The following is a 13,531-nucleotide window of genomic DNA, read 5'->3' as shown; positions in this document are numbered from 1 at the left end:
GTTTTAGCTTTACCGAAGTTATACAACATGAACAGAGCAATTTAATTTTAGCTATTATTTTAGAGAATTATAATTTAAGAAAGATTATTCCTTTGAATTTTTGGATTGCAGGGAAAAGATGGTAGTCAAGATGTATACTTACCAAATGGAGCTGTGGAATTGATTCTTATCACACTACAAAAATCTGTAATGGGCTGTTCAGCGAACCTTTTCCTCCAATATGAAATGTACCTTAGAACAATCAAAAAGAAAGAATGGTGAGAAGACTCAATACACTACTTACTTGAGAATGATAGGATTTTATAAGAACATTTAATTACCCTAAAGCAATAAATCAAATGTTGACTGAAAACTGCTAGCTAGAAAATTTGTAAATAGAAAGGCAGCAGAGCATTGTAGAAATACGAAATAAATATTTAATGAAATGACAATACCCTGTAAAGGCATGAAAATAATTAAACTTTACCATCCCCAAATTCAATAAACAGACATATGGGAAAATTAAAATGAATTATTTTTATGTGATAATGAAGTCTTTTTGAAATCACATCTAAGTTTATATGAACTTTAAATGCAACAATGATTAAATAGGCTTTATCACACATTTTCCAATAAATTGAAAGTTAGGTGGTTATCTTATACATCAAAAGAACAGATCATGATAATGCAATGAGAAGTCAGTCTAAATTTAATATCTATATAACAAGATAGAACAATTCCATACGTCCACACTGTGTCTGAAATTTAGCTTTTAGAAAAACAGCCAAGCTTGCAATTCCTGTATCTAATGAGCTGAGTTAGAAGAAGGACACTGGCTAAATGTAAAAGCAAAGCATAACGCCCAGACCTGCATTATTTGATGAAAGAGGGAGTAAGATGACAGGATTCAACAAGCTGTTCATCTTTCCATTTATCTAACAAGATTTATATTGACAATTACAATCTCATTTATCAAAGAAGAAGCAGAAGAAGAGAATGTGATCTGCTTCAAGGGGGAAAAAAGAAATGGAAAGGTTGACGCTATAGTTGACAATTTATCAGGCTACATGTTGATGGATAAAAAAGGAAACTTACAACAAAGGACCAAAACCTGCACAAGAGATGGAACTTAGTTAAACAGACAAAGCACACAGAAAGAGTAAATTTAAATGGCTTGATATAGCACCTGTGTTCTGCACATAGCAGGTCCACACTAAATGTTTTAAAGAGGTAGAAGAGCGTTTGAAGAGTCCTGTAAGGTTCTCTAAGTAGCCTCCAGCTCCCAGTATTTTGACTCCTTTTTATTCTCCCTTTTTCTTAATTTCCCAACCCATGGTGCTCTATAGAAAGGGCATTCATTATACGTTAGGGAAAAAAAATGTGCCGGGAGAGAGGTCTGAGAGAAAGAGAGAAACGTGACATGAGCTAATATAAAATATAAATGGATGACAACACTGAATATAGAATATATAAGTAAAAGAAGTAAAAGATGGGCTTCCCTGGTGGTGCAGTGGTAAAGAATCCGCCTGCCAATGCAGGGGACACAGGTTCGAGCCCTGGTCTGGGAAGATCCCACATGCTGCGGAGCAACTAAGCCCGTGTGCCACAACTACTGAGCCCGCGTGCGACAACTACTGAAGCCCATGTGCCTAGAGCCCGTGCTCCGCAAAAAGCCACTGAAGCCACTGCAATGAGAAGCCCGCGCACTGCAACCAAGAGTAGCCCCCACTCGCCGCAACTACAGAAAGCCCGCGCGCAGCAGCAAAGACCCAATGCAACCAAAAATAAATAAGAATAAAAATAAATAAATTTATAAAAAAAAAAGAAGTAAAAGAATAATGTATAACAATAGAACCACGTGCTTTAATTCTTTCTTCTCCTGTATAACCATGCTGTCAACCTGAATGCGTAAGAAGGGGTAGAACTCTTTCCTTATAAAACAGTGCTAGACCTTATTTTAAGAGATCTGAAAATGATGTATCTTAGGCTCCAGCTCAGCCTCAAACCATAAATACTATAAATGATGAACCATGACCCTATGTCTAGCTCCCTGGCTCCCACATTAGAAGTGTCAGAGCAGAAGGCATTTCAGGTCCATCAGAGTACACAAAAAGAGGAAAAGCACCTACAAAAGGCTGACACGTTATTCCCTTTGCCATCCTGGCCAGCTTCAGCACCCTCCACTCCCCAGTTATCTTACACAGTTACTCTTATTCTCCTCTTTTCCATTCCCACTAGTTGCTTTTCTTTCCCCTCCAGGAGAAAGAGAAAGAAAAGGGAGTCAAGTTTTATCTGGAGTTTCCTCATGGCTACCACTAGAATACACCAAGGAGAGGTTCATCACTCTTGATTACTACTCCACTGAAGGCTGTGTGGGTGACACCCTCTGGAGAAAACAGAATAGTTGTTGTCAGCCCTTTATAATATTATTTCCACTATGAGCCTACAGTTCGTTAGAAGTGATAACTACATGAAGCAGATGACCAGGTAAGAGCAGATACTAGTGACCAGACTGTCCTTTGAATTGTCATTGACTAATTCTGTAACAGAGTCAACACAATAAGAGTCTCTTATCTGCACAGATCTTGAGCTAGAAGTAGTTGTGCTTTTTAAATTAAGACTATGGTCCAACCCTTGTGGTTGACGTTTTGTTAACTGACTCCACCAGCCCTGCAGGCAACAGGGAAGACAGGAGCAGGGACTTTGCATTCAGAGATATGAACCTGAATTAAAAGATTTTTTAACCTTTCTGACACTCAGCTTACTCATTTGCAAAATGGATTGTTGATAATTAAACAGGATAACACATGTAAAGTTGTGTCCACCATGCTGGGTGTTTAATAAATGAAAGTTATTATTATAAGAAAAAGTAACATATTTAGATAAGATTAAAGTAGTAAAGAATTTGTTTATTCCAGAGAAATATTGGTATCTAAAACAACAACAAAAACAACAATGATAATGTTTCATCAAACATTTAATGAGCAAGTTAAAACAGTTATACTAGTAGTGTCAGAGGGCACACACAAGTGGCTGAGGTGGGGAAGAGTAGAGTGATGATGATGATGATGGTCATAAGGATATCAATCATTAGCAGCTACCATTACTGAGACCCTACCTGCCCAAGGTCACAAAATTAGAATGTTAGAATTGGGATGAGAATTGGGATCTGTTGTCTCCAAATCCAAACTCAAGTCTTCTACAACACAATGCTTCTCGTGTCACGTGAGGACCAATCTACACAAGAATTTCAGAAAAAGGCAGAAACAGGAGAACGCCTCTAGAATTACAGTTGTAATGGATACTTGAAGAATTTTCCTCCTTAGAGACCAAGGAGAATGCTTTTTGACATGGCAAAACTGAAGTACAGACATGAAGTCTGAAGGGAGAGGGAAGGTCTTCCCTTTCTGAAAAGCATATTACCTAAAAGCAGCTCTTGGTCTGAACTGCTCCTAACTTCCTGCCCAAGTATTGAAAGTTGACACCAGCTGTTTGGGGCTGTTGAATTGGAACTGCTTGACTAGGCAAAAGGTACAGTGCCTACAGAGGCACTGATTCCTCTGATGTCCTGATTCCAAAAGTCAATGGCTCTTAGTCTCTAAGGACTTCCATGTTGGGTCCTATTCTCCTTGATCTTTGAAGAGAAGGTTCACATCACGTATTTGTTTTGTACCACAGTTTACCTCAGTGTGGTAGGCACAAGGGAAGTGATTACTAACATCGGCTGACTTAAAATCATGGGGAAAGTCTGTCTGACAGAACCTCAGTTACCCTCCTCAAATAGTTAAGGCTTCCAATGGGATGAAGAGAGAGAAGATACTGTTATATGCTCATGTCTGGTAGTCTTTACGTTGGTTAAAAGCTATTTTATTGCTCCATGAACAAGTGGTCATGAATTCTGGAAAGGATGTTTTTCAGATACCATCTCTAAGAGCATCTCTGAGATGTTGTTAGGTAGCTTCTGGGGGAAGAAGGATAAAGCAGGTAATAGGCCAGTCCAATAGGCACAAAGGTGTCAACTGAGTGGTCTCCTCCTGACCAAAGGCTGGGTGACAATAACATCAAAAGGAAAAAGAATCATGTTACAAAAGCAAAATACAACCATAAACTACCATATAACTTAAATATATACAATTATGTATCATATCTTATTGTGGTATACTATATAAATAGATCTGAATTGCAACAAACTTTTGACCTAAGTCTGAATTTAAGATGTATCCTAGTTATCACATAATAGTACTTTTTTAGTTTATAATTAAAATTAAGAGGTATCAATATATCCATTTCCCTGTGGTTGGTAAAAGCATTCAGATAAATTGTATTCAATTGAGAGATGTCTTAAAGATAGCAGATGTTCAATACATGCACCGGTGGCATTTTTTCCCACCCACTGAAATTTATTGTTCCATGTTAAGAAATCACTTAGTACTTCTTCATTTTTTCCTACTTCTTTAGTTTGTTTAAAGCAACCACTCAATATATAAAGGAAGCCAAGAAATAATATGTGGTATGAACCCTTTATTTGGAGGACAGTTATCACAGCATTTCATATTTTATTAAAAAGCCATAAAAGTAATTATTAGGTCATCAGCAAATACTTTCTTGTAAAAGAACTTTAATCACATCTCACAAGAAATCCTTGTAGTAATATCATCTTGCCTGCCCAGCTCCCCATTGTAACTGGTGTGCTTATTGACAGAAGCATAAAGATTTGAGATATAGTCGTTAATTAAGTAGCACTGAATGAGTGGACTCTAATATAGAAAGGGGCAAGAATTAAGGAGTTAACATTTTTCTTCTGGAAAAATTTTATCTACTGAATAAAGCTAGCGAGTAGCTCAGTATAAATAACTATGTTAATAAACGGCTCAAAGGAGAGACTTTTACTTTTGTTTTTGTTTTATTTGCTCTGAGAAAATTTTACTGTTACTTTGTTCCAATAAAGAAAATGTTAAATATATTTAAACGGAAACTTTAGAGCTTATTTCTTACAAAGGACAAGGTAAGCCCATCTCTTATCTATTATTTATCGTCTTTATTATTTATTGTACTCAGAAGCAACAACTCCTCTCTGAGAAGTTTTATATATATATAAGAATTGTTCAACCTATAAAGAAGTTCTGAGTGAATTAACTCATGCCAACTGAACCTCTCACTATCCCTCCCTCCCTCCAATAACTGCTAAGAAAAAGTCACATAGGTTGTTACATAATATTGAGCAGAGTTCCCTGTGCTATATACAGTAGGTCCTTGTGGAACCTAAATGGGAAAAGAATTTGAAAAAGAATAGATACTTGTATATGTATAACTGAATCTCTTTGCTGTACACCTGAAACTAACACAACATTGTTAATCACAACATTGTTAATATATTAAATGGTATTTAAAAACAACAAAGTTTAGTCATATCCATTCCTGGTCAGTGTGAATTAATCACATTTTTACTTCCTGAGGGTGAAACTTTTATTTAATTAGGAGGAGAGTTGACAAGGAAAATCTAGGTTTCCAAATTTAAAGTACACGTTAACTACACACTTTATTTAGAAAGCACTTATATCAGACATGCATCTTTTTCTTTTTAATTAAAGCATCCATTGTATTACATAACTGCATTTATAGTGTGATTGATCTCAATATTTAATTATTAACTCCTAAGCCCTGAGACCTAGTAAATAATTTGGTTTTTCTGCCCACATACAGATGAGATTGACAACAATGATAAAAGAGAGATTGATTAGTACAAATATAGCCACTTAGCTATCATACATAAGTACAAAGGATAAAATACGAACTGATTCACATTTCTCACAGATTTTAGAAGAAGAGAAAGAAAATCTTAACATTACTCAATTATCACTGGTTGATCATCATATTTTTCTGCAATTCCTGAGGGAGAATTTGCATTTATGTGGTAAAAAAGAGTAAAAAAAAAAAAAAAAAGTTTTACATCAAAGAAAAGCCAAGTGATACAAAATTTATAAAAGAATAACTCATTTGATAGTCCTGTCAATGGTTATTTGAATAAGAAAAGAATTCAAAGCTCTCTAGCCTAAGAAGCGTCTAAAACAAAATCGACAGATCTGACCACCTATAACTAGGTATCGTATAAAACTCCCAGAATATTCCCAAAACACACACATGTGTATATACATATATACACACATACAAATTTTAATTGAAAATAAAGAATAATGAATGAGAATGAGAAGCACAGAATGTTTCCTCTGAAAGCATGTAAGAATTAGTTTATTCCAGTAGTTGGTGGCATATATTGTTCATATAACTCTCCTTCCCTATTCTGTCTCTGCCCCCTAACCATTCAGCCCAAGTCTACTCACAAGTAGCAATGCTGAGTGGATACAAGGGGCCATAACACAGAAGGCACACAGCAGACATTCATTATTGGTGCTATGCATCTGAGAAGGACAAGAAGGGCTAGAGAATAGCTAATATTACCCCTCTGAGCACTGTGGCTATTTGTCCTTAAAAACAAACTGCCATTCTAGAAGTTTAGAGTACTTAGAACCTTAAATGAAAATTTCTCAAAACAAATTTTACAAACGATAATTAGGTCTGCAGACCAGCATAAATGCCTATTGAAATCTTAAGCTACAGTTGCAGGAAGCTAAGACTTCAAATATATCTTTTGTAATCAAAATATAATTAAAAATTTGGCTACCATTTATTGGGTATAAAAGATATCTCAGACACTGGTGCTATACATGCCCTGTTTTATATAATGCTCAATAATATTATGAGGGCTGGTGTTACCCCCATTCTATAGATGAGAAAGCTGATGCTTAGAGTGGTAAGTAGCTTGCTGGAAGCCATGTGGTAATAAGAAAGTCACCCAGTCTGCATTCAATCCTAGGCCTTCCAGGTTTCACAGTCCACTCTTAATAATACAGCTTGCTGCTTGCAAAACCCATCCTAAGAAAGAAGTTGCTTGCTAAGAATAATGTGGTCTGGGAGATACAGAGTTTAGATGCAGGGATATTATAATATCTGGGCTACTCTAACGTTTTGTAGGGAAATCAATGCAGAATATCTCAAAATGGGACCCTGCCAGATATACCAAAATATGTGCTTTCAGTAACTATACAAAGCCAGTTAACTACACTGATATTGTTTATATGGAAAATGATTCCAAATTTCAACTAATAATGACCTGTACATAACTACTCCACTATACCTGCTTAAGAGAAGGCATTTCTCTTAGACAATCACTACCAAGAATTAGTCTAGAATTAGTGACTATAATGAGCTCCCTTTGGGCCCTGGCTGTATAGGTCAGGTTCCTACATTTCACACATGCCCAATGTTGGCAGTTCCTCAACTACTCACCTCTATCTACTCTTCATCCTCTTCCTCTAAGTACCTCAGTCACTGACCTTAATTGCTGTCTACTCTTATAGCCCTCTGGCTTGTTGAAAGACTCAATATTTTCCTGGTTTTCAGCCATATCACAGCATTTAAGCTGACAGTTGTTTGGATGATAAGCTTTTGGCTTAAAAGGCTCCAAGTATCTCTTTCCCCCAAAACTGCCCTTTGGGTGGCCTTCTACCAAGTCTATTCTCACCTTTCTGGAAGAACTCACTTAGTTGGAGAATGCATATGTCCTGAAACATGAAAAGAACATCAGTCTGATAGAGATCAACAATGTCCAAAATTTCGTGGAATGTGGTAAAGGGAATATCATTGAGTCTTTGGAAAGTTGGTCTGCTTCCAGAATTTGTAGGACATGCAAAGGTATGTGACATTTTCAAACATAACTTACACACTCAAGAAGGCAAATAAGTACAAAGCTTAAAAAAGACTAAGGTGAAACCTGATAATATGAATTTTCATATTTCTATAGGAATAATTTTATATATGTTATGCCTTTCCTTTAAGAAATAATAAATCTTTTATGGATAAAAACAAAATTTACCTTTGGAAATCAGCAACCAACTTAACATCAGCTATGACAGTCTTATGTTCAATGATCATGTGCTTCAGAAGTTTGTCTTGTTCATCTATAAGAAAATGTTCTTCACAGAAAATACAAGGCACAGATGGAGAACCTTCTAAACTGGTGGTGCCACCTGGACTTTCTGGCAGGGAAAGCGGCTCCAGGATACAATCCTTACTGTCTGGGAGAGACAAAAAGAAAAAGAAAAAAAAAAAGCTGAAATCAACTCTCTTTAGAAGGATGATTTCTCACCTCCTGCATTAAAAGGATCCTAAAGATATTTACATAATTCCAAAAAAGAAAATACACAGTACCCGAGAGCAGGATACTTTATTACTGTTTTAAATAGCTTTAACCCAGAGGCAGGGAGTATAACAAAGCAGCTCAAACTCCCCATTTGCCAGCTTGAATTGGGAAAACCCACTTGTCAGGACAGCTGTTCAAGCCTTCTTCTTGGATACCGGCCAATGGCAGAAAATCTAGGGGTATTTGAGGGGGAAGGCTGCAACACACTGGGTTAAGGTTCTAAGGCCCATTTGTGACCTATGGCTGAAAGTCATCATGCTGGGAGGCAAATGGTATATATTGAGGCTACAGGTGATGCCAGAACAATCTTTTAAGCTGCTTCCTGTTACACGTGCAAACTCTTTCCCGTTTCTGATTATTTGTCGTGTGCGAAGAAGATAAGTCTCATATTGGGTTAACACAGCATGTGCTGGGTGGCCCAGGTGGCAATTTTTGATGTTGATTTATATCTATCATTTGATTATATAATTATGTATCATAATTCAAGTTCTTGCAAACAAAGAGATGAATGCTCAATAACTAGACATACATGATAAACATTTTTCTTGTCTACACTATTCCCTTTCCTAACATCACCTATAGTATCCTTAAGAGTTGAAGTATGTAAGGTCTACAGCTCTGAATTCAGGGCCTCAAACTATAGCCAGTTGTGTCAGGAGTCCTCTTCAGTCTTCTAGGTGGAAGGCTGGACCTGTCACCTTATGCAGGCTACTGAGTAGTCAGCAACAAGGTAACTAGCGTAAGGCATTTGGCATCTGAGGAAGGGCAGGAGACCTTCTTTGGAAAGAAAGACAGCTATTTCACAGACAGCAGTCTTTGGAATTAGGTTACTATTAATTCTACTGTTAAATTTTATTTCTCATTTTTATTTTACTTTACCTATTTCTAAAGGCCTTCTTAATTGAATAATTAATTGAATCAGTTACTGGTACACTGCTGACCATGGCCTAAGAACTGGATAAATGATGTTAAGAGGGCAGCATTCATTCACTCACTTAACAAAAATTAGCTGAGTATCTACTGAAGTTTTTCCTGCCTGACTTTGCATGACACTATTCTTACCATCAAGGCCTAAGTGCTTGAAATTTGTTTGAAGGTACAGATAAGTTAAAAGGATAAAGAGAGAGAGAGAATGTATAGGATTTATGGGAGCATGGGGATACAGCAGTCACCTAAGTGAGCTGGAGAGGGAAGGTGTCCTATAAGGGATGTCCTCTAATACATCACTCACAATAAAGTATGCTAAATCAAACTGTTTATCTTAGTTACCTAAAATTATTAAATACCAGGAAAGAAGAAAACAGGGTACACATGACAATAGGGAGAATATTAAAAATCGTTAAGCACTTTAGAAGCACTATTAGTAAGACTGGTGTGTTACCCGTTATTATATTCATTAAATTAGGTAGTGAAATCAAGAAGTTCTCGAATTCTATAGCTCTTTAGTTGCAGGATACATTTTTCAGTTATAGGTTAAGTTCTGCAGGAACTTAAACCTGCATGTGAAAAATAGGATGGGGAAAGAGGTAAGTGAAATACTTATGAAACTCTGTAATAATATTTTACGTTCCCTAGAATAGGAAAACAAAAGGCAGCATATTCTAAATAAATGTTAGTAACATTACCTGCCATCTAGGAAATAACAAGTACTGTACTATATTCTTCTTCCCAAATTTGACTGAGGTATCTGTAAATTCATTTTTCTTAACTGAAGAAAGCAAACACTATATTAATAATCACCACCAATAGCAAGAACTAACCTTACTAGGTGTTTGCTATTTGTAAATTACCAGCAAACTGTTTTAGGGCACTTTCTCAATTAATCCTACCTTATTCGATTAGTACTATTACAACCTCCATCTTCCAGATGAGAATTGAGACTTAGAAAAGTTAAATGATTTCCCCCAAGTCACAGTGTTAGTAAATGGCCTAAACTTACTAATTTGAGCCTAAATTCAAACACTACATTTTTCTGCCTCCAACCCCCAAAGGCAATTCCTCAACTGTGTTTCTTGTTTAAACTATGTTCAGTGCTGTTTTGAATTCATATGTACTTATAAGTCATACTAAATTTATATGCATTCTGCCGTGTCCTGCAGCCTCCCCCATACCACCTCCACCAACAACTCTTAAACCTCAGTAGCCCACATCCTTCAAAACCACTGGGTACTCTACCATTGTCTTCTTTCCTGAGACTTTACTGCAAACTCTCTACTATTCTTCTGTGGCTCATGTCTCTTCCCTTTTGTTTGTTCAACGCCAGTTTCTCTTTTTTCAAATTATTCCTCAGAGAAGGGACCTAAATGTTCACACATACTAGAACCAAATTGCTTACTGTCACTGTAAGGGTATACAGGAGCAAAATCATGAATCTACAGATTTCATGTATGAGGAACTTGTGGTTTGAGAGGTACTAAGTTGTATTTGGGAACTTGAGTTGCTATACATCCATAAAATAAAAACATTTAATAGAAAAAAAATTTTTAGATTACAAGATTCTACAATTTTCTCCTGATTCCATAATCATTTAGCATTGTGTTCAAATTTATAACAGCATTGATCATAAGAAGTAATCTGTTTACCTTCAGACCGTTAGTCTCTGGAAGACAAGGTGAGTCCTGGTCATCTTTATTTACTTGGCACAAATACTGTGTATTATTATCCTACCATGAGTACCCACCATCACTGTGTTTACTTTGTGCCAGGCATTGTTAAGCACTTTACATGTACAGTATTAATTCTATTAACCCTTACGGTAATCCTATGACAGAGAGTCAATTTCTACTTTTATTTTACAGTTGAGGAAACTTAGTCACTGAAAGGCTAAGTGGCTCGCCCTTCAGATAGCTAGTAAGTGGTGGAGTCAGGATTTGAATCCAAGCAGTTCGGCTCAAGCATTTGCACTCTCAACCTATACCCAACTCTAAGGAGTTTAGACCTTTCCCTATAGGAAGAAGGGTCTCTCCTGTTTTAAACTGATATGGGGAGAATGGATTGGAAAGAGGCCAAGTCTAAAGATGGGGAGACCGACCAGTTAGGAGACTACTGCAGATGTCCAAGTCTGAGAGCTTGTCTGAGGCAGCAATGTTAGCAGTGCTTAGAAGAGAGGAACAGAGAAGAGGCTACAAAGATGAAACTGACAGTTCCTGATTAATGGCTGGCCACAGGGAGTAAAGGAGAAGGAGACGAGGAAGCCTCCCAGGTTTCTGGCTGGAAAGACCGTATGAATGGGGGTACCAGTCACAAATCTAGGAATACATGTAGACAAGCAGGATTTTTGTTTTCTGAGAGGGATGGATAATGAGTTAAGTCTTAGATAGCTCAGGTGATCTGCTCAGAATTTAGATATTCCTGACAGGGCTTATGGACAAAGGCAGCAGTAACTGGTGTCTCACGCGATGCACCTGTGCTATTCTTTGTGTTTGCCAGCTGTCCCTCACTCTGTCCCCCGACCGTCGCCCCACAGCTGCTTGTGGGCTTCACCTACTCCATCTCTCCATGCTCAACAATACAAATATCTCTGTTGTAATTAATTGTTTTCATGTATATCTCTGCCACTAGGGTAGTCTGTGAATTCCTCAAGGTCAAGGATTAAGTCTTACTTATTTTCAGGTCCCTGGTACAGATTATACAGTGCCTGAAACATAGATCGTATTTGATAAGTGTTTGTTGAACAAAGAAATAAAGAATGAATAATGGACCAGAGGTACTTACAACTAGAGTTACACCTTTAACTCAGTTTCTAGGTAAATTCTATTTTAGGAAACACCTGTGGTTGTCTGTCTTTAGGAGAACTTTCTCTGCCCAGGATTGAGAGTAGTCCAACTATAATTATAGCCAGATATTCAGTCCTGTGGGCCTTGGTGTCAACAGGCCCCCCTGCTAATTAATAAATAATGATGTAAAAATTACATTGAATTCTGAGATAACAATAAATACTATTGAGTGTAATAAAAGTATTTCATCTTTAATTAGGGATTTAAAAATTATTTTTAATTTTTCATGTAAAGATACTCTCTAGTAAACAAGGAACAAGTGTCATTTGGAATGCTGAGTCAGTTATAACCACTCCATCTGAGGATGTTTCTATGGGATAGACCCCAATCCTCTGTATATATTTTACTTTAGAGCAGCGATTTCCAAATTAAGTTTCATCACCTGGGAGGCTTTTTAAAAGTACCGATTTCAAGACCTTATTGTAGACAGAGGAACTGTAATTTTTACCAAGCAGTAGTCTCTGCACTGAAGCCTGGGAATCAATGGTTCAGAGGATGATCACATGGGGACTGTGGGTCTCCTGATCACATATATACGAGAGTGTGGATACCTTGGACTCATGGAAAAATCCATAAATTAGGTGACAGTGCCTTGTGGCAAAGCTAACTTTATAGTGTAGTCTGTCCTAAAGAGAGCCCCTCAAATGCTAAGCACTGTGTTAGCAGAGGAAACTCAGTAAGATCTAACAGTTTATTTCCAGCTGTCACCAAAAGAATCATATCTACATCTTACCACATGGTAAAAAGACAACAGACACAGAAATACGTAATTCTTTGCTACAAGAACTTTGAACTCTAAAAGGCCAAAGGAAGTAAATTATATCTAGCTCCTTTCAGCAAAGAGGCAAAGTATCTTGGAAATTCTGCTTTGGCTCAAAATCTGCTTCACACATTTGTTACAAATTAACAACAAATTATCTGCTCTAGTTCTCACTTTGAACAGCAACCCTGTTCAAATGAACTGTAAAAAATACCACTCCGAAAGAGCTGAGTTTTTGCGGAGATCCTATGCTGATTATAAACAATTTTATTGACTCTGGGTAAGATCCTCAAAGTGTCAAATTATTATTCTAGGGTAGTGCTTCTCAAAGCTTAATGTGCATATACTCACCTGGAGATCTTGTTGAAATGCACCTGATTCAGTAGGTGTGGCGGCCAGGGAACTGTGCCAATCAAATCTCTGGCCGCTGTGACCATAATGGAAAGAAGGCCTTGGGTGCTGTGCTCTGAAATCCCACTTGCACTGAAGCCAAGCTTTCCATACACTGCTTTCATTAAATGATTGGAGGCAGCAGAAATAGCAAGGCAGACTCATTCCTGTGAGAGATGGAACTTCACTGACATGGGACACTGGCTGGAGGACTCCCCACTGGCTTGCCAGAAACTTGCTTAGAACTGTGCTGTACTCTGAGCTCCTACACAACCCTCCGTTCCCTCTTTCCTTCACACAGGTCAGACCTACCTCTCCTTTTTCCCTCTGGCGTCTTCCCTAACAAATCTCTTAAACGTCAAATTC

The 13,531-nt window shown here is 37.3% G+C and overlaps 1 protein-coding gene across 4 annotated transcripts in view; it reads right to left on the bottom strand.

Annotated features, from left to right (window-relative positions):
• Nucleotides 1–13,531, bottom strand: part of ZNF277 (zinc finger protein 277) — a 118,620-nt gene that overhangs the window by 51,278 nt on the left and 53,811 nt on the right. For 3 of the 4 annotated variants that reach the window (XR_011074710.1, XM_068549322.1, XM_068549324.1), the window contains exons 2-3: nt 7,913–8,114; nt 143–231 (exon numbers count right to left, since the gene is read on the bottom strand). Coding sequence is in view for 3 of the 4 variants with exons in the window: in XM_068549322.1 (XP_068405423.1) it covers nt 143–231; nt 7,913–8,114 (291 nt within the window). In the remaining variant the exon portion in view is untranslated. The remainder of the gene's footprint in view (nt 1–142; nt 232–7,912; nt 8,115–13,531) is intronic. The other variant, XM_068549325.1, reaches the window with a different exon arrangement.

The sequence above is a fragment of the Eschrichtius robustus genome, chromosome 8, assembly GCF_028021215.1.
Source record: "Eschrichtius robustus isolate mEscRob2 chromosome 8, mEscRob2.pri, whole genome shotgun sequence".
Lineage (NCBI taxonomy): Eukaryota > Metazoa > Chordata > Mammalia > Artiodactyla > Eschrichtiidae > Eschrichtius > Eschrichtius robustus.
Note: the sequence above shows the minus strand (reverse complement) of the source record. Positions and strands in the feature narration are given on the sequence as shown.